At 40.7% G+C, this 21,489-nt stretch overlaps 2 protein-coding genes across 2 annotated transcripts in view; both read right to left on the bottom strand.

Moving 5' to 3' along the window:
- LOC146510531 (glutamate receptor 1-like) overlaps positions 1-21,489 on the bottom strand; it is a 441,677-nt gene that overhangs the window by 87,538 nt on the left and 332,650 nt on the right. The gene's annotated exons all lie outside the window — the stretch shown is intronic.
- On the bottom strand, positions 210-20,226 carry LOC146510556 (neuronal acetylcholine receptor subunit alpha-10-like). Its single transcript, XM_085175670.1, has 6 exons — positions 19,986-20,226; positions 5,468-5,613; positions 5,219-5,373; positions 4,895-5,141; positions 3,644-3,929; positions 210-2,132 (listed from the first exon to the last, which is right to left on the bottom strand). Exons 1-6 carry the CDS (start codon positions 20,041-20,043, stop codon positions 1,432-1,434), a joined length of 1,593 nt encoding a protein of 530 aa, XP_085031796.1. The 5' UTR covers positions 20,044-20,226; the 3' UTR covers positions 210-1,431.

Below are 21,489 nucleotides of genomic sequence, written 5' to 3'. Positions count from 1 at the left end.
AAAGTGACCTACATATAATTGCAGGGTTTTTTTCTCCTGGAACTACAGTTTATTTGAGCTTTCTTAGAAACTTAAATGACCACAACTTGTGAGTGAATTTTAGTTTGTTTAAGATCGAGCCTGAAAATGTTTTATCAACCATTTAAAGTTTGTTTTTTTTTTCTTCAGTAGCAAAATGTAGCTGAAAGCATTTTTGGAGGAAAAAACAAGGTTTGGCTCTTCTGAGATTTCCCTTTTTTCCTTTTTGTTTCCAGATTATGATTATTTGCAAGAAAACAGTTTGTAGTTCAGATCGTAATCACAGAAGCAGCATCACCATGTTTAGAGTATAAAAAGTCTGTATTTGCCAGACAGAATTGATGCAGATAAAAGTGTGTTAAATATGAATAATGTGGGACAAGAAAGGACAAATTGAACCTATTATTACTTCATTAAGGCTACAAAGTCGAGATCAGCTGCATCAAAGCACCGATACCAACTTACCCTCAGGAACAAAGTGGAGATGCTGTTCTCAGAGTCAGATAGCTCAATGAAAAGCATTCAGGCATGATGATGAATGGGTTCATAAACGCCTGAATGCTGAAATCTAGAGTGACCAATTCAGTGCTGGAACGCAAATGCAAACAGTCGCAAGCCTAAAACATCTGTGATCTGAAGATATGAGCACAATACAACTTAAATTAAGAAAAACAGCAGATCACTTGTTTCTAGTCTTGTCAGCGTTAATCTCATTAAAATGACGTTAACGCCATGACCACATTAACGCGGCAAATCTCCGTTAGCAAATTATCACGGATCGCCCCATGTGTGGGGCTGGACCGCGTCAACACATTAGCGCGGTTAGCTCGTTAATGCGTTAGCGCTATCCAGCCCCACGCACGGGGCAATCCGTGATAATTTGCTAACCATACTTGCCACGTTAACGTCATTTTAACGCTGAGATTAGCGCTTAGAGCTCTACTCATTTCATTTCATTCATCCTTCTCAACTAACGGCTCTGCAGACACCCATCTACACATCTAACTGGTAAATTTCATTTAGGCTGTCCACAGTTGCTGCATCATGCAAACCACTTTGCAACCCACCCTTGATTCTCCCTTCATGCTGTGTCCAACAGAGACGTGTTTAGCTTCTCCAGCATTTGTTAGGATCTTTGTAAATAATTAGAAACTATTTTTTTCCCAATCATTTTACTTTCATCAACCTTCAGCGTCTCTTTCAAATCCAAAGATAAGCATTTTAAATTCTGGTGGAAATGATTTTGAGGAAAGCTACCAGGTACCAGCTTACAAAAGAGTAAAATGACCCTTAAAACCATCATTCAGTTATTTTTTTAGCTGTTTACATGTGTCAGAAAAAAAGGAAGAAAAAAAAGATTTAATCGTTAAACAAACAATTTTATCATCTCGTGAATTCTTAGGCTGAGCTCCATCAGACGGACTTTCCCAGGATGAGGATGCTCATGAAGAAGACCATGATGAAGAAGAGCCACATGAAGAAGCGATCCATGACCTTGGCGACCTTCCTCCACTCGCCGATGCGCAGCTGTGCTGCTCGCTGGTCCTGGTAGGAGTTGGCAATGTACTCAACATTCTTGCCCAGTTCCTGGTGTTGGCATAAACACCTCACCAAGATCTCCCTCCTGCTCCCCCCAGCTCCACTTCCTCCCTCAACACCTGCGCCTTTCTTTTCCTCTTCGTGCTCACCACAGTTTGATTCCTCCCCTCGCGCTACAGCAGCTCCTTTCTCCTGTGAGTGGTCAATGGTCACAAACAGATCCTCTTTCCAGTCTGTCTGGTTGGTTACTTCCTGCCCCATCTTCAGAGGCTCCACCTCCACCTTTCCTCCCCACGCCTTCCCATTGACATCCCAATTTGCTCCTTTGGTGCTGCCGCCATTGGCTGATGGGCTGTCAGACCCCTCCTGTGATAAAGGTTCTTTCCTGGCGCCACCGAGGCAGTTCTCACCCACCTCGTACACGAAGCAGATGCGGGCGAGGTACTTGAGGATGAAGCGCTCGGCCCATTCAGGCACGGGACGAGCCTCCCCGCCACAGTGGTGGATGTTCATGATGAAGATGGTGAGCGCTGTTGATGCAGTGACCATGGTCATGGTGGCAATGTAGTACTTTCCTATAGAAAAGAGACACCGAAAATCAGGTAGAGGTTGGCGACCCTTATTTGCTGTCCCTATAACTCCAAATCAAGCTTTAGTCTTAGTTGCAGTAAAAGCTTACAGCAGGTGAATATAGGACACTCTGTTTAACCCTGTGAAGTCTAAAGTGGGTGTGACAACAGACAGCTGCACACGAGCAAACATTCCTCTTATACTTCTTTATTTACTGCAGAGGCACTTGGGTAGTTGCTGCATTGAAGTCTCTGAAAATTGAAAGCTGAAAATCACAGTTAGAGTAAGATCCAAGCTGCTTTGCAACCCACCTCCATCCAAGCTCCACCTATCATTTTGATTGGGTCTGTATCTGAATCCTCTTTGTCAGTGGTCCTCTTGTCATTGATGCCAAGGCTCAGTGACTCAATGAGAGCTGCAAGCTGGAGGTTTTAAAAGGTCCTCAAATCCATCGACAACAACTGTGCCCCAGCAATCACTGAGATGTGCTACTTTTATCCAAATGACATACTTTAAAGGCATCTACAAAAGACGTCTGAAGTCATTGAAGATCATATCTGACTGTAAACAATCAATGAACACAATAGTGTAAATTAGACTTTATAAACTGGTCAGCATCAGGTGTCGTTGGGCAATCACCAGTATCTTCTGCTAATAGATTTAATACAAAAGATTACATCTTTCACGTAATCTAAAAGCAGCCCCACCTTCTCCAGCTTCGATTTTAGACAGAGATCAGCAAGAGCTTTGTTCTTGATCTCATCCCTCAGAGAGATGTCCAGTAACCATTCGTAGACCTCAGAGTGATTTTCCGTTTCCTGTTGATTGACTCTTTGGTGACTCCTAAATCCCGTTTAGTCTTCCCTTTAACCTGAACCTCATTGTAGGAGCCATCTTCATGTTTTGTGTATTATCTTATGTGTGGGACTAGTTTTCACTTTTTGTGTTTGTAAATGATTGTATTTAAGGCAGGAGCATTTAATTAGGGTCAGGTTTAATTGGTTGAAGCGACCAAACAGTTTGTGACTGCTGGGATTTATTTTGGATATTAAGATGAACTGTGGAACAGCAAGTTCAATCAATGATGAGCAATAAATGCTTAATCTAAACAACACTGGAGCTATTGGAGTTTCTCCATACCACAAGTTTTCAGTCATATTAGTGACATCATGTCAACCCCGCCCATCAAACACCTCAGTGGCTTCAAACATAGGCTTAGCCTCTGCACTCTTTCTGCAGTGAAGCTCTGCTTGCCTAACACATTGGCATACCAGGAAAATCTCTTTGGATTACTCTGAGGATACACTCTAGGAACATCCCTAAGGCTGAAATGTGTCTGTTTGAGGTATCCTAAGGCTATACGTGCACCCTCAAATATTAGTAACTTGTCAGATACAGTGTAGCCATGTAACATTTGCATTAGGGATGATGAATATAAACATTACAATAATTCTGATTCATCATGAATGTTTTTTTAAATACATAGATGTAAATAAAAGTCAGAGGCTGTTCTCACCTATCAGCGGGACGCTCTCAGAGGGTGGCATGCTCTCAGCTACGAGCAGCTGAAACACGGTGAGGGCCAGCAGCACTGTGACACCCAGAGAAACCTTTTCACCTGAATCCGCTGGCAGGTAAAAGCCCAGCGGAGCCAGAAAGGAGATCATCATGCAGGGAATGAGGAGGTTGAAGATGTAGAAGGAGGACCGCCTCTTCAGGTGGAGGGAAAAGGTAATGTCTGGGTATGGCTCTGAGCAGCAGCCATACAAGATGACATTTTTCTTGGCTGGCATTCCCAGAACCTGGTTAGAGAAAATTTTGGTTTCATCAAAACATTCATTAACCCTTTAAGACCTACCATAGAACCAAGTCCGCCAGAGCTTATATTATATTTTTACCTGCTGTGGAGCCATTTTTGGGAGCATTTCAAGTTGCTATACATCAATACAACCATTACAGCCCAAATTTTAATAATAATAATGCATTAAGTGCATAGTAATTACATAAATTGCAAAAAAGTGCAATAAACTACAAAAAAATTGAAAATCGTTTTTGTTTTTTAACATATATTTCTAGTTAGAGAAATTTAAGAGGCTTATCCCTCAAAACTGTAAATACAAAAAAGTTGCACAAAATAGTTTCCCACTACAGGAAATTTATTTTGAGTGTCTTCATAGTTTTATTTTTGAAATACACCAATTTTTATATACTGCAGGAAAAACAAAAATAAATATTATAATGCAAATTTGCAAAAAAGCAGCATATGCATCAAAATAAACTATTTCCAGCAGTGCAATATGAGTCCTAAGCATCCCAGAAACCACACAGAAAGTCATAACTTTTAAAAACACCAGTATAGGCTCATGAGGCCCTGATGGTAAAAAACTACATTTCCGCGAAAATAACGTCACTTCCGGTTTCGGGCAGGTCATGGCGGACATGCGATAGTTCACGCTGATGGACGTAGGAAATGTTACAAACAGCTGATCGGATCGGCAAAGCATGTTTCTGGAATATTATGTTTTTGTTGCTGCAAGCGCTTTTTATGCAGTTTTTGCAAAGCTATATGTGGAAGGAAACTGTGACCGAGGACAAGCTGATGGCATAAGATGTAAGTACAACTCCTCCGGTTTCATATGCAAAAAAAATTAGCTCACGTGGTTGCAGAGCTACCGGGATTTAAAAATAGTTACGCAAAACGGAGCGTGCCGCTCCGACCGGCTTTAAAGGGTTAAGGATGTCCTAAACACATGACACCATTACTGACCTCCCACTCCACATTGGGGACAAAGTCAGCCAAGTCGGCGCTGTCCAGGGCATTGAACAAATCCATCTGGTTTCCGTTGTGAGTCCAGGAGCCAAAGGTTAGGTCACACTGCTGCACATCGAAGGGGAAGAAGGCCACATCAACAGAGCAGGAGCTTTTGGTGATGGCTGGCTGGTCCCACATGACTTGGCCATCGTTACGAAGAACAACATTGGTCTCCATGGAGCTGGAAAACTCATCATCTGCACTATGATAGAAACGAGGAAGGAGTTTGAAAACATCAATAAATATCCTGAAGATCAGCCAGCAGGATGATAAACCTACCTGTTATACAGAACAATATCGGGTCTCCAAACGTAGCTGCTGGGTATGCGGATGGTGTCAAGGCCATCATAGTCCTCCTTCTTCCATGTGAGAAAGGCATCCATCCATACCTGGCGGACCCACAGGTAGGTAGTCAGGATCTGGTTCCGCTCATCCTGGTGAAAATCCATGAAAACAACAAGGTCACACAGGTACCCGCCTGACTAGATACAGCATAAAGAGCTGGATAGGCATTCAGGGTTTGATTACCATGTCGATGATCTGGGAGAGAGTGATCTGTAATGTGACATTGATGATGTAGTCGGTGTCCTCCACCGGCCGCAGAGCATTGGTGTAGTTGGTAAATAAGTCTTTCATCAGCTTCTGAGCGAAGCGCCCGTGAGCAGCCCGGCAAACTGAGGATCAGAAAACAGACGACAAGCATAGTGCCGGGTCAGGCAGACCTCAAAGTCATTACCTGCAATCCCAACAGATCAACTGATGCACAGCTGTTGTGCATTTACAGGCTGCTTTGCAACCCACCTCTACCTGCTGTGGCAGTCGCTGAGTGAAACTGGTCACAAAGAGGGCGCTGCACCAAAACCTTCCCTGCAATAGGATTGGTTCTAGCAGGTCAATACAGTTATCCATAGTTTGCATGGAAGATGCTGAGATGTGCCTAATTATTAGCTAGGTGCTAGTAAAAGTAGTGTAACATCAGATATAAACACAGAACATTTGCCCTCAGAGTAAAAGTTGTGCCTCACCTTTGCAGCCAACATGTTTCAGAACATGAGACACACTTTTCCTCTGAAGACAGATGTTCTCTCTTTCACTTTTCACAGCTGCTGAATGTTTGCAGGCAAGTTCCTCCATAAAAACTACTGGTACCTGGTACTGGTTCATGTGATCACGTTCAAGGACCAAATACTTCAGGCTAATGGAGTGTGAAGCGTAAATACGCTTTTAAATGATGGCGATCAATGTATTTGATATTTTTGTTTAAAGGAGAAGAAGTTGCTTTCCTGGATTTATTAAAGAGACAGCGCATCATGTCAATTTGTTAATTAAAGGTCTGCCTGTCCACGCTTTAGGAATGAAGTGAGCACATCAGCTGAAGTGAATCCTGTGCTGATGTAAACAGAAAAGTGATTTTATTTGGCCCAAATCACTTTCCTGACCCTCCAGATGTTGATTTCACTGTTTTGATCTCTCATTTGAAGAATTCAATCACAAATCTTGGAGTAAAAATTGATTCTGCACTTACATTCGATGGCCACGTGAGTGCGGCGGTAAAATCAGCATTCTACCACCTCAGATATCGAAGATCAAGCCCTTTCTCTCCAAACGTGACTTAGAAGCTGTAATACATGCTTTTATTACTTCACTCCTGGATTACTGTAATTCCCTTTTAATAGGGGGTGGGCACTTTGTCACGCTTACAATTAGTGCAAAAAGGAAATTCGACTGCATCACTCCGGTTTTGTCCTCTTCGAATCAAATTTAGGATCCATTTTAAACTTCTTTTATTGGTTTTTAACAGAGATGTGGACTCGAGTCATTAATTTTATGACTTTAGACTTGACTTGAAAAAATGTTCTAAGACTGTGACTTGACTTGGACTTGAACCGGTTTACTTGAAAAGACCTGATATTTCACCCCAAATCTAAAATTTAACACGCATATCATATAGAAAGTGTGCACCATTAATTCAATTCATTCATTCATTTATTCAAACCACACTCGCAATTTCACAATTTGTGTATAATTTCTAAGTTCACTATTTCGTCATGTGTTGAGAAAAACACAGATTTTTTTTCTAAAGACTCGAAAGGACTTGAAATTCAAAGTTTCAGACTTGTGACTTTACTCGGACTTTTACACCAGTGACTTGTGACTTGAGAATAAAGAATTGAGACTTACTTGAGACTTGCAAAACAATGACTTGGTCCCACCTCTGGTTTTTAAATCTTTAAATGCTTTGGCACCCGTTCATTTGTCCGATTTGTTGAAGCCTTATGTTCCCACTCATTCCCTCCAGTCAGCTGAGCAACTGCTGCTTTTAGTCCTTAAGTCACGGCTGAAACTCAGATTAGACCGAGCGTCCTCTGCTGTGGCCCCGTTGCTTTGGAACAATCTTCCTCTTCATATTAGACAGACTACATCAGTAGTTTTTAAGTCCAGATTAAAAACCTATTTTTATTCTCTGGCTTTTAACTCTGTCGGTGACATTTTTATTCATTTCATTGTTTTGTTCTTATATTATTACTATTTATAGAAGTATTGTTCAACACTTTGGTCTACCAGGTGTGTTTTTAAAGTACTATATAAATAAATGATGATGATGATGTAAAAATGATCAAGAAGTCAAGGTTTATAATCGTTCACTCGTCACGCTGTGGTGTACAGCACATGAAACTTTAAGTGTCAAGTTTTATGTAATTTCTCTGCTGCTGGATCCTTTCTACAGAAATGCTCAACGCTACCATAACACACACACGCAAACCACATTTCCCAGTTCAATTAACCCAGTAATCACCTCAGCGTTTAATCAGCGAGGGTCTCCAGAGCAGCAGCAGGTTGATAACTGCTCTAATATCCTGTTTACACGTAATGATGGTGACAGCAGTGCTGAAGGCAAACGATGACTCTGTTCATGAGTCTGTCCAATAGATTTTTCACACAATAAAAACTGGAACAAACAACAAAGGTAAGTACAAAGGATGAAATTATATATATATAATACAACATGAGTGAGATGCTTGTGTCCGAGCTGCAGACGTGGCCGTCATCCCAGGGCTTGGTTTGGGAGGTCTGGTCAGGACCCTTACTGGATACTCTGAATCAAACTTAAACTCCCGCTCCAAAGGTGTGTGGTCTTTAGTTTCTGCAGTGTAAAAAGCATCTCAAGTTTCAAATATATTTTTTCACGAGTATAAGATACATTCACGGACTGTGCATATTCACCTTTCACACACCATGTTTTTACTCTGCAACAAGATCAAGATCACACTGTGAATATCTGACGATGATGATAATCCACCAATCCATCCACTCTCCTCTCCCAGCCTGGGTCACAGGGGCAGTGGTCTCAGCTTGTGCCTGACCCTCCGTCACCTCAGCCACCCTCTCATGCTCTTCTATGGAAGTCCTGATGAGTTTCTCGGGATAAGGGAGGAATCCTGGTTGGATGCCTGAACTCGCACAGCTGCTTCCTCTTAACGTCGAGGGCAGCGGCTTTACTTGGAGCTCTTCACCCTCTCTAATAATAACAATAATAGTGGCCCATGAATCATTTCTGTAAGGATAATAAAATGGTGTCTGAGGGGGAGAATAAATATTTCATGTTCTCCAAAGTTGTTATCAGATCAGACATCGTGGCTGGTAGTGCTGATGATTCATGTCTCAGCCAGACAGCAGCCGATAAACAGCACAGACCTCACTGTTGGCTGCAGAGTGATGCTCACTCGCCAAGAAGGCATCCTGTAAGGTCCCACTGAGAAAACCACAACACGCTGTCGCTTTCTGCCTGACACCTCACAGATAAAAAGATTACACTTTATTACAGACCTACAGTCTGTATAAGAGGGACAAATAGAAATGACTGTAGAGAAAGTATTCGATTCAAATTCAGTAAATTAAAATCTACATAACAACAAAATCCAGACCTAATAGTCTGCTTTTTATTACATGATGTTCATTTAAAGATTAAACCTTGACGGATAAAATAAAGTAAAATAAAAATGTCTGAAAACTCAGATGCTAAACCTTCACCCGCTCTGAACACTCGATAACGAGGACAACACACATGCTTTGCACAAAAAAGGAGACACGCGAGACTCCGTTTTTGGTTTAACGACCTTCACTTAACAGGAAATAATACATTACTGCAATATGACTGTAGAGACACAGCGAGGGGGGGTCAGAGTGTGAACATCGTCTGTACTAAAATGGAAATGTGGACGTGAAGCTCTGGATCTGTGCAACAGAAGAAAACGGGATCGGGTGTCGTTTCGAGGAACGTGGAGACGGTCCAGTGATGCTGCAGCTCTGTTTCTGTGTTTGAGGTGATTCACAGCTGATGTTTTTGTCTGCAAACAAATCCACTGATGGAGAAAAGGTGAAGGTTCTGTTCTTGACCAGATGTGCTACAAAGACCAGGTTAGAAGGAAATAGCTGCAGGTAAAGCCCCAAATTAGTGACAATCTTCAGTTTAAATGGAGCAAATTTATAGAAACAGCTTATCTTTACTTAAAAAAAAAGTTTTTGATAGTTTGGCATAAAAAGCAAACTATGGAGGGGACATGGGAGAAAACAAATTAAGACGGACTTTTGCGAGATCTCGCAAAACTTTTAGCCGCATTCTTCGGAGGCCGCCAGCTCGAAGCCGACCGGGAGGTCGAGGCACGACGTGCCGGGAAAGCGGTGTTCCTCCCGGCTGTAGTAGGTCTCGACCTCCCGTTAGCTTCGAGCTAGTGGGTGTCAGATCTCCGAAAACGTCGGAGCACTTTTGCAAATATGTGATGTCTTGTAAACCGAGCAGATATCTGATGTTTACACAACTACATTCACGCCTCAAAATATCTTAAAAGTGTATTTTGTGACCCAGAAAGAGTAATATTACAACTAAGTAGCTGCTGCCATTGTTGGAATTCAACTTTTGCGGGATCTCGCAAAAGTCTGTCTTAATTTTTTTTTCTCCCATGTCCCCTGCGGGGCTCCGTAGCAAACAACATTTTACCTTTTGATTTAAATTAACTCATCTTTTCAGAAGTGCTTGTAGTAGATATACGTATTTTTTACTAAGTTACTGTGTTTTTAGTAAAAATCTGAATTTACACTAATAAATGGGGCGATCGTGGCTCAAGAGTTGGGAGTTCGTCTTGTAATCGGAAGGTTGCCGGTTCGAACCCCGGCTTGGACAGTCTCGGTCGTTGTGTCCTTGGGCAAGACACTTCACCCGTTGCCTACTGGTGGTGGTCAGAGGGCCCGGTGGCGCCAGTGTCCGGCAGCCTCGCCTCTGTCAGTGCGCCCCAGGGTGGCTGTGGCTACAATGTAGCTGCCATCACCAGTGTGTGAGTGAGTGGATGACTGGATATGTAAAGCGCTATATAAATACAGGCCATTTTACCATTTAAAAATATTTAAGCTCGGTATTCCAGACTGTGCATTTTAATGGTATTTTTACCCAAACAGCAATAAATGTTTGGCCCAGATGTGACCCATGACTGGAGCCACATTAACATGACTTTCACTCAGGTCTGCCGTACACGGACCAAACGTCAGCATCGACCACATCTGAGCCACACAACATTTACAGCACCTGACCTGAACATGCAGAAGAGAGTTTGAACATTTTTGTCATGTGTTTCATTTCAAAGTATTTTCATTTTTCCCTGATTGCCAACATTTGGGAGCACAACTTAATAAAAACCAAACTTATTGCCCGCTACTTTTGCACGACTTCCAATTACTTTACAACCTGCATGTTGGCTTTTTCTCTGTATGTATTATTGTAGCGTCTACCTCACAATGTAAAGCACCTTGAGGTGTCTGTTGTTGTGATTTGGAGCTGCATAAATAAAACTGAAAATTGAAATTGAATTGTTCTTGTGTTATCTGCTTTCACTTTGTTTGTATCTTACTATATACATTTTATATCTGCACAGTTAGTGTGGAGCAGCCACAATTTTATTGTACATGTACAATGGCAATAAACGTCTATTCTATTCTATTCTATTCTACTGTGAGAGTCAGAGTTGGGGATTATGCAGGGACAAGGACAGGACACAAATGTAATGCTTCAGCAAGCTGAGGAAATGTATCTGCAATAAAAACACCCTTCATGTCTCTAGTTTCAACACCTTACACCCAGGAGAAATATCCAAACAACTATGGGCCAGAAATCCATTAGATCTGACAGTGTATAAACCAACTGATGACAAATGAAAGTGAAACGCAGCATAAAGGTGCTGAGGACGAGGGTCGAGTCTGTAAGAATATACACGTGGATCACAACAGCATGAGAATATCCTTATTTGGTGCTTTGATGATAATGGAGGATAGTCCAGCTGAACGTGTTGCTTAACATTTTTCCATAAGGTGTTAAACATGCATATCACAGACTGTACGTCTTTAATAAGTACTTGAACCTCCTCATTAATGACTAACAGAAAACACTTGAAGACCCTGATGGGGCCCAAAATCTCCTGGATCTGGATGCAGATCCAGTTTTAACCGATAAACTTTGTGATCTGTTATGATCAGTATGGAATGGACAGTGTTGGGGAGTAACAGAATACATGTGCCGGCGTTACGTATTTAAAATGCAAAATATGAGTAACTGTATTCTGTTACAGTTATGTCTGTGAAGGTTCTCAGTCATCCAGGTCATCGCAGTCAAAGGAGCTTGGAAAGAAAAGCGTCTGGACTTCTTTAAGTTGCTTGAAGACGTTTCACCTCTAAAGCTTCTTCAGTTCTAAGGTCAAATGGTGGAGAGTCCCAGATTTAAACCTAGTGGGAGTTTCCCCCCACAGAGGGACAAAATGACCCCCTGATGATCCTCTAATCGCCTGAGCCAAGGTGTGAAACTGGGTGTGGGTCACAATCAGCCAGAGTTTCAGGTGATTTCATTGTGAAACCTGGCCCCACCTTATCATGCGAATTCCTGCCCCAGCAAGACTCAGCTGTCCATCTGCATCTAAAGGTCAAAGGTCACTCTTTCAAGGATGCCAATGTTCACATTTTGGACAGAGATGACAGATGGTTTGAAAGAGGAGTGAAAGAAGCATCTATGTCCACTGTGAGCGACCATCTTTGAACAGAGGCGGTGGTTTACGACACCAACTCTCTGCCATCTATAATCCAGTTTTGAGATCCTCCCCAGACGCCTTAACGCCCACTCACATCCTGGGACATCTGACCTCAGGAAGTCACATGATAAGGTGGGGCCAGGTTTCACAATGAACTCACCTGAAACTCTGGCTCAACTTTTAACCTCACTGTTCACTGAATTGAGGACCTGAAGGAAAACTTCTCAGTTCTGCTCTTGCAGTGCAACAATCCTGATTCATGATCCCACTGATGTATGCATCCATGCTAACCAAACAAACTGCCATGCAGCAAAGGGGGTTTTCAACAGTTTGTCATTTATCTCGGTAAGGATGGCAGTGTGTCTTAATAATCTCATTAGGTGGGTTTATTGATAGTTTGCTTCACACATTCATTAATTTTCTCCTGTATATGTTTTGCAGTTCCTGAGTGTTCCCAGACCAAATCTTCAGTGTGGTCTGAGGAAAATACTAATCTCCAAATGCTTCTGCAGTCACCAAAAGCAAACAAATACTCAGACATAAGTACATCTGTGCAACAACATTGTTAGCCACTCTAACAGCTGCGCACATGAACAAAAATGAGAAATACTGGCGGCGCCCCCCTCTGCCTCCTCATACATGCACCTGTGCTGTCGTCTTAAACATCCTAGATTACATTTCTCTCAATTTATTGTGTTCACAAGATTTTCAGAAAAGTTCAAACTCATCTGAAATTTTTTGTACATGTATCTGTGGTGTGAATTTCAAAAAACTGCGTCACCTCTTTCTTATCACAGTCACAAACCCGGGTGTCCACGCCGCCCGCCAGCGCAGCACGCTGACACAAATCCCCATCAGTGATCTGATTCTGATCAACACTACCAAAGCTAAACTAACACTAACATCTGTGTTAGCTAGGCAGTGCTTCATTTTTGGAAAATGTGAAATCAGTAGGTTGAAGTGATTTTTGAAGTTTTTTAAAGACTAATTTAAGACAATTTAAAAAAAATAAACAAGGCGCAAATCACTGCAACAAAGTCTCCTTAAAAACAGCCTGATAAGTTCTGCACCTGAAATCAAAGACTGGTCTTAGTGAGTGACTGATAAAAACTAAAATATCTAAATCTATCTAATCATCATTCATGGTCTCCAGAGGAAACCTCCCTGACTGCCGTCATCAGGGCAATTTTTATTTTTTTTAGGCTTTTTTTTGTTGTTGTTACTTCTTTAATGACTTCGAAAATTGGTTCAATACAAACTGCTGAGAGAGACCTTTAGGCTACGTTCACTCTGCAGGTCTTGATGCTCAATTACTATTTTTTGATCAAATCAGATTTTTTCGTCTGCTCGTTCACACTACAGATAAAATGCGACAGCAAACGCGTTCTAGTGTGAACGCTCAAAGCGCATGCGCAAAAGAAGACGTCACACACAACGCGCTCTGTTTAGACCCAGAGCAACAGTATTGTTTGACTGATGACCTTAATATAAAGACTTCGGACTTCACGTTTCCCAATTTTTGCTTTAAGTTATTTTGTTATTTACATAATAATGTAAATAACCTAATAATGATCCTTATTGCTGTTTTAGAGGAGCGCTGCTTCAAAGGATAGTTGCAGATTTCTGTCAGAATCTGCAGATTATACAGAACAAATAAAATGTTCACGTTTCTCCAACGTTGTCTTCCCAGCAGTTTCACTGGATGGACAGGAAGCGTTCGCGATGTCTTCTCCGGCGCTGATAATTGGCGTCTGTCTTGTGTCAGTGACGTAAAAGACGGATTTAATGCGACATGACCATCAAACAGCAGCTTTCTAAAACATCAGATATGCATCGGATTCAGTACCACATACGAAAGTGACCCAGATCGGATTTGAAAATATGGGATTTGTGTCGTTCACACTGTCATAGCGTGATCGGATATGGGTCGCAGAGGGTCAAAAAGGTTGGATTTGATGCGCTTTCGCCTGCAGTGTGAACGTAGCCTAAGTCTAGCAATCAAATTTTGACCCAGACGTTTCAGTGCAAATGTTTACCTTTGCTGATCGATACACTCTTAGTCACAAAAACAAGTTTTTGGCAAAAAAACGAGTTTTTGTTTTTGGGGGGATTTTTTTGCTCTTATCTGGACATTCTCCAGCTCGGTTTTCATGTTACAACAGTTACTGGAGCAATTATTGCTGTGAAGCAAGCATATTGCGATCATGAGACCCGTTACTGCATGCAGACAAATTAACACCTCTCATGATGAAAAAGAAACGATGAAGAAGTTCAGATTTGTTATGTGACGGCTGTGTGCAGACTCCGGAGACAGACGTGAACTTAAAAAAATAAAACAGCTTTAATGCTGAACTCAAAGTAACAAACTTCCAAAATACAAAGAATAAACACAGGCAGGCAGAACCCACAGCATGAATGAGGGTAGATCAGGGAGATCACGACACAGACCAAAGAGAACAGGCTAATACACACAGAGGACCAATCAGGGAATGAGAGACAGGAGGGAAACACAGCTGGGACCAATCAGGGCTGACGACACAAAGGAAGCAAAACCAGACCCATTAACATGAGACCATAAGACAGAACTCTAACAAAGAAACCAAAGACTAGAAATAATAAATAATATCAAAATCAATTTCAATACCAAGTTCAATAATATAATAAACTCAAAACTCTTAGGCACCCTAACAAGATTCAGATGAACAGATAGAGACACAGAGTGTTTACAGTTCATGCTTTCTTTGCAAAACAAACACTTCCTTTCATTATTAAATCTTCTCTGCGATCTTAGAACTGCTTCCTTCTTGAAATAAATCCAACCCGTGTGGACAGGTATACAGTTTAAATACCTTATTATTTGTTAGACTTTTGCTATACTAATGATTTTGTTAAACCCCTTGAATTAAAAAAAGTCGAAAAACTGTCAGAGACCTGTGCTGTAACATAAGGTTTACAAGACTGTACAAGAACATTTTCCAGCTATAAGTTAATGTTTTATCTTATTATTGGCAGTTTAAGCAAATATATCCTGTACATTATGTCTTAATCCACTATTATTATTTTTTAGATTTCTTTTAAATTTAATCGCTTCATGGTCTCAATACAAAATGAAAACGTTGCAATTATACATAAAAAAAGAAGAAGAAAGAAACCCCCCTCCCTCCCCACCCGAGGCTCATGTAAAGAGAAACAGAACAAAACAAAAAATGTACGTCACACATCTGGAAAATACATTTTTATATAGTCAATAACTGGGTTTTTTGTTTTTTGTTGTGATGAGAGACTCCAGTGGTAAAAGAAAAGCTCCTCCTTTAACCATTGTATGTATGAAGCAACCTTATCAGACTTCCACTGGAAGTCTGATAAGGTTGAGTCTACAGGCAGCAAATGCTCTGGCATTTTCCTGAGATTTACTCATTTCGTATTGAGGTGGCATAACTCCAAAAATGCCAATGTGGAAATCAAGCACTAAATTCTGCGCACTGAGATAATGCTTTGAATATATTTCCCCAGTAATTATCCAGGTTCGGACAAGACCACATCATGTGACCCTCATTTGCTGGATTATGTCCACACCTGGGACAGGCGGGATCGGCTTCTGGGAAAAGCTTTGAAAGCCTCTCTCTTGTATAATGAAGACGATGAAGAATTTTAAACTGAATGAAACCATGGCGAATGCAAAGGGAGGAAGTATGTATACGATTCAAACAAGATCTCCACTCATCATCAGACAAATCCACCCCAATGTCTTTTTCCCCAATTATTTTTAGTTTTTTCCCAAGTAATAGGCCTTAAGCTCTGCATCAGTTCGTATATGACGGAGATTCTCCTTTTGCCAAAAGGATCTATTTCCAAAATAGTATCCACTCGATTTTTAGGAGGTAAGTAGGAGAATGAAGGAAACAATGTTTTTGCAAAACTCCGTATTTGCAGATATCTAAACACATGTGAGGTTGGTAAATTGTAATCTCTCATCAGAGCGTCAAAGGTGTTAAAAGTTTCTCCTGAAAATAAATTGTAAAAAAACTTCAAACCATTATTGTGCCAAATTTGGATGCTTTATCTGAAACGGACGGTAAAAAAGGGTTAAAAGCAACAATGAAAAAATTACTAACCTGTTGCAAACTGAAGTGCCTTCTGAATTGAAGCCATATTTTAATATATGTTCCTACAACTGGATTTGTTATTTTCTGTTTTTGATTTTGAGATAGGGACGAGGTTAGGAGGGGAAGTGGATTAGACATCAGTTCCATTTTTACCCAAGCCTCACCCTCGCTGCTCTCATAAACATATTTCCAGTGCAATCATTTGGTGATATTAGCCGCCCAGTAGGAAAAGATCAAATTTGGCAACCCAGCCCACCAGCCTCTTTTGGTACTTCCAAATATGTTTTTTCCATTCTGGGATTTGAATTTTTCCAAATAAATGTTGCTATTGATCTGTTTAAATCTTCTGTTTAAAGCACAAGACTCGCAGGCGGAGTGAAGCGAAAAAAAGTGCGAGAGAGAAAGAAAAAAAACCCACAGCTCCCAATAAGGAGCCGGCTCGCGTCGTTCACGTCAAAGATTCGGCTCTAAGAGCCGTTTCGTTCATGACAGACACATCACTACTGCACAGGTCAGCAGTCTGTCACAGAGAGACAGACAAGCATTTGCTCTCATGTTCACGGGTATTTTGGAAACACCAATTAACTTAACCGTAATTACTGCACAGTGTTGGGTCAGTTACTTTTAAAAAGGAATTAATTACTAATTACTTAATCAATATTGTATTTAAAATACTTATCTAATTACTGTGTCTGAAAAGAAACTTAATTACTCAATAAGTAATTTAACTAAATACTTCTTAAAATCCCAATAAAACCTTGAGTGGACAAACAATAGAAATTAAACTCTTTAAATAATAAATACTTTTTTTACTCTACAGTACGCAGCTGTAGCATCTCTTCCATAATGTCGCCTGCAATTATTTTTAAGCTCACCTTTTTAAGCACCTTCTGTGCTGCTGAAGTAAAATCAGGTTTTGCCGCGGTGATGGATGATGAACAAGGATCACTCAGAAGTGTTCGTCTCTGTGTCAGGCGCTTCAGTAGATTACTCCTGCTATTAACAGCAGCACATAGTTTTTACATATTACTGTAATGTTCTTGTCTGCTTGTTTCAGAAAAGTGAAGAGACGGGAATTTGTCCATGTCATCAAACAGCCACTCGCTTCAGTCCGACAGCTTCCGCTGTAGAAAACGACCGTGCAGCAAACTGGCGTGAAATGACGCACAGCTGCACTACAACGATGTTAAAGAGCAGAGTTTACTTCTACGTTTAGACGATAAATGATTGAAATGAAATAATGACATTCAGCGAGTTTAATTATTTTACAATGTAACGCAAGCACATTGTAAGTAACTGTAAGTAAAATACCTAAAAATGAACAGTAATCAGTTACTCTACTTTTTCAGTGGAAAAGTAATTTAATTACAGTAACACGTTACACCCAACACTGTTACTACATGACTTTTAACTGTTTCAGGAAACCAGAGAGAACCCACTGCAGATTTGGCCAGATTGCAGATTTGAACCCAAAACAACAACACTAACACTAACACTGCGCCACCGAGCTGTCAATCGAGACTTCAACAGAATGATTGATGAGCAATGATTACGAGGCTTGATACAGTATTTTTCGGTACGGTTTTGTCCTTCACAGGTTAAACTACAATACAAAGCTGAGGCACATACGCAGTGTGTTGTCTGTCTAACCCCAGTGATGTTCCTGTGGTTTGAACTCTTGTGTGATCTATTTGTGAGTCAAGGCAACAAACCACTCTTGACATGATTGTATCAGGTCATCTGAACAAGAATAAATTAAGTTGCTGAATTTCATGCAGATCCTACACGATTTAATTACGTTCACCACAGAAACATGAAAGTATTTTGTTCACATTACAAGTTTGAATTTTGTAAATGTAACAAACTCCCAACTTCATTGTTTTAGTGCATGGAGCAGATGCAGTGGACAGCATTGGAGATATGCCCGGTTAAAGCTGACCTCCTCTCCTGGAGGTCAGCTGCCTCATTCTGAAGGCTGCTGACAGCTTTAATCCTCCAACCACTGATGCTTATCTCTGAACATCCTGCCTCCCAGCACTGCACAGCGTCTCTATTTGAATGTACATATAGAGAAAGGGCCCAGAGCGATGGCTCTAAACACAAACCTGCACTTTTGAAATGGTTGATGATGCATTTTGTGACCTTAAAGTCATCATTTGGTTTCTTTATGTGAGGTTTTACATGAGTTACTATGTTAGTGTAGTATTATTACTGCAGAAATCACATGAGTACAGATGCAGGACACTGGGAACACATCATTTGCTCAAAGATCATAAAGTATTCTGGTTCTTTGCTCGTGGTCTAATCAAATAATTAAAAATAAAAAAATCCATCATATGACTTTTTAAAAGTCAGCAGACTTCACCGACTTCATAGTTAACTTTGCAGCATCAGTACTTCTACATCTTAATGCACAATTTTTATAATTAACTATCCCATTAAATTGGAACTTTTTACTTTTTCCTCCATTTCTTTCATTTACATGATGATATAATATAAATTTCTTAACTCAAACATGACCAAAGTCTTAAATAATGAGGTCATGTCCAATAATCCCTGTGAGCCAGAAGCTCTCAACACTCAGTTTCAGGCACGTTTTCGACTCTTGGCTCTGTGTGATGTCACTGTGATGTCATCCTTAATCTGAAAAATTCTAAATCTCTCATTTTTGCATATTTAATGCTGCAAAGGCCCACATTTTAATTCTAACTTCTTCCTTTTCTCAACCTAACCAATTAGTTTTAGTTCCTAAATAAGTGATTAAGAATGCAAAGATACAAAAGCACCAGTGGTGTCCTGAAAATCCTGCAGTCTCCCACAGCTCCATAATTTATTCTCATGGTAGCTTTACATGATTCAAAGTTTAAAACAATCCATGATAATCTTATATGGGCCCCCAGGTTTGTCTGAAATAAGCTGTTTTAGTTCCTCCCCATTTAAGGCAATCCTTGCTTTAAGCCAGCTTTCTTTTGATTGGCTGCCCCTCATAAAAGAATCTTAAATAACAGGTGGGCGGGGCTTCTATTATCACTACCAGAGCTGTGTGCCTGATCTGATCATATAAGGATATTCTGCCCTTGTGACATGACAGAGCACAGTGAGGAGAAAGCAGTGTAAGCTGAGTGTTCAGGGTCACAGGGGTGACCGTCCATACGCTGATGTCATCATTAGTAAGGCTGAGCATCCATCTCTGGATACAACACAGAGCAGAACACGCACAAAACGCATGGTGTGAACGAGTCTGTTAGTTCCAGAAACTTCTTCATATTTTGTCTCAGAGCTTTCTCTTCTGCTCTCACACTGATGTCTCAGAGAATGAATCAGTTCACTGTTTAATGAATAAAGACACAGATGTTATTAATAAAGCCTGGGAGGTCGTGGTTACAGGGTGTTTAAATATCAGAGCTGAGTTGACAGGAAAACAGAAACCTGAAGTCATTTTAAAGGAATATTACAAAACTTAAAGCTTTTGTTTATCATATTATTTTTATATTTTAGGGCACTTTCAGTGATGGGCATACATCGAGTATTTTTGGACACTTTGGGAATGAAACAGTGAACTAATCATAGATAGAAATCTACAGATTCACCGCTAATAAAATATCAGTTGGAGCGATTTGTAATGGAGGAGAATGGAGCGTGTTCAGAGCAGCAGCACAGAGATCAATATCATTAATCCTCAGTTATCACCGTCCACACAAAACACTGAACAATGTTTAAAAAGCTCACACTTTCCCCACTTTAAGAAAACATATTTCAGTAAAACCCTGAAATATCAACATCAGTAACAATCCTGAGAAAAACACTCTCACCGCGTTCGTGGGTCTGCACTTTAAAACTACCTGAAGTGAAGCTGAAAATGGTTTTTACCTGGCAGGACGAGGAGAAGCACGAGAGGCGCGATTGATCCACTGCAGAGGAACTTCATCTCGTTCTGATCACTGTTATTGACCCGGCAAAAACAATCTATTAGTAACAGAGCAAACACTCATCAGAGTCCGACCACAGAGCAGAGAGGAGAAGCCTCACTGAGAGAGAGAGAGAGAGAGAGAGGCTGCTGATGCAGGTCAGTGTGTTTGCTGTAGTGCGGTGGTCCCTGTATGGGGGCTCAACAGTGTCACAACTTCTGATTCCTGCTGACCATGCTGGCTAAAAATCCTCCTCAAGGTGCTATGATGACATTTTTGTTAACATGTTACAAAATTTTCAGATTAACATTTTGTAGCTCTTAAATATAATTTTGCACTTTTACTGATGTTACAGTTACACTTTGTATTGTTGGGTGAACCAACAACGTGGCAGTTTACTGATTCATTTATTCATCTTTCTCTGCTGTTTTTTCCCTTTGACATCATTTTTTAAACTGTTTTCATTCTAAGGTGGCAGAGGTTTGGTTTTATTCAAACTATAAAACACACATCCAAGTGAAAGAAAACAAAATGATGTCAACCAAAATGACAGATTCCATCCTGCCAAACAATAATCCACAAGCCAGCGATCAGTGTCACAGGAAGCTACGTCCAGGACGAGCAGGATGGAGGAGCTCAGTGCATCCATCACATCTCCAGCTTGTCTGACAGTTTGTCCTAAACGTGCAGTTACATTTAAAAACTCATCACAACTTTAATATTTCAAGAACCTCAAAATCTGCTGTAGTGACGTGTGAAATCCACTTTGTTGGCCCACACGTGTATTCGGTGTGACTCGTGTGGAGAGCCCACTGAAAAAATGAAGTCTGAGAAGTGATGTGATGACATCAGGAGGAGATTAGCGGATTAGCAGGAATTAAATTGGCAGACAGAGACTTTGCTGATGAAGTCAGAGGTTAAAGTCTGTTCTTTGTAACAGAAGTAAGGAAAAAGCAGCATATTGTCCAGTTTGGTTTGTGCTTTTCTCTTTATTTACCAGTGACTCAGTGGAAGTTTAAAACAACGATGTCAGTTTCTACAAAAACATCTACAATGTTCCAGTTTGTGCTTGACTAAAATGATCGTGTGAGCCCCACAAAGGTTAGTGCTCTGATTATATTCATTTGATGAAATCCACCCACAATAATAACATTTAAGAGGGTTCATTATAAAACAGCTGAATACAGCAGCTGATCTAAAAACTGAAACATTTCACATTTGGTTTTCCTAAAGAAGCTGCAGATCAGGTGTTTGAGATGTTCAGTTACTCCAGCAGTAGGTTTTAAAAAGCACTGCAGAGATCTCCCAGCTGGCTTTGCTCAGCTCTTTGTCTTCTCAAGCTGCTTTTGTTGAGTGAACTCAAAAGCATCTGAAGGTTAATTGAGCGGGGACGCTGCTGACAGCTAATTCTTATAACTCCTCCTGGAAAATAAAAGTAAAAGCCTTTCAGGTGGGCCGAGGGCCAA

The sequence above is a fragment of the Neolamprologus multifasciatus genome, chromosome 10 (genome assembly GCF_963576455.1).
Source record: "Neolamprologus multifasciatus chromosome 10, fNeoMul1.2, whole genome shotgun sequence".
Classification (NCBI taxonomy): Eukaryota; Metazoa; Chordata; class Actinopteri; order Cichliformes; family Cichlidae; genus Neolamprologus; species Neolamprologus multifasciatus.
Note: the sequence above shows the minus strand (reverse complement) of the source record. Positions and strands in the feature narration are given on the sequence as shown.

Coding starts and splice junctions, on each gene's coding strand:
- LOC146510556 (XM_085175670.1), bottom strand. CDS start 20,043: ATGAAGTTCCTCTGCAGTGGATCAATCGCGCCTCTCGTGCTTCTCCTC. Junction 5,374..5,467: donor TCTCCCAGATCATCGACATG/GTAATCAAACCC, acceptor GATTTTCACCAG/GATGAGCGGAACCAGATCCT. Junction 5,142..5,218: donor GATATTGTTCTGTATAACAG/GTAGGTTTATCA, acceptor TTTCTATCATAG/TGCAGATGATGAGTTTTCCA.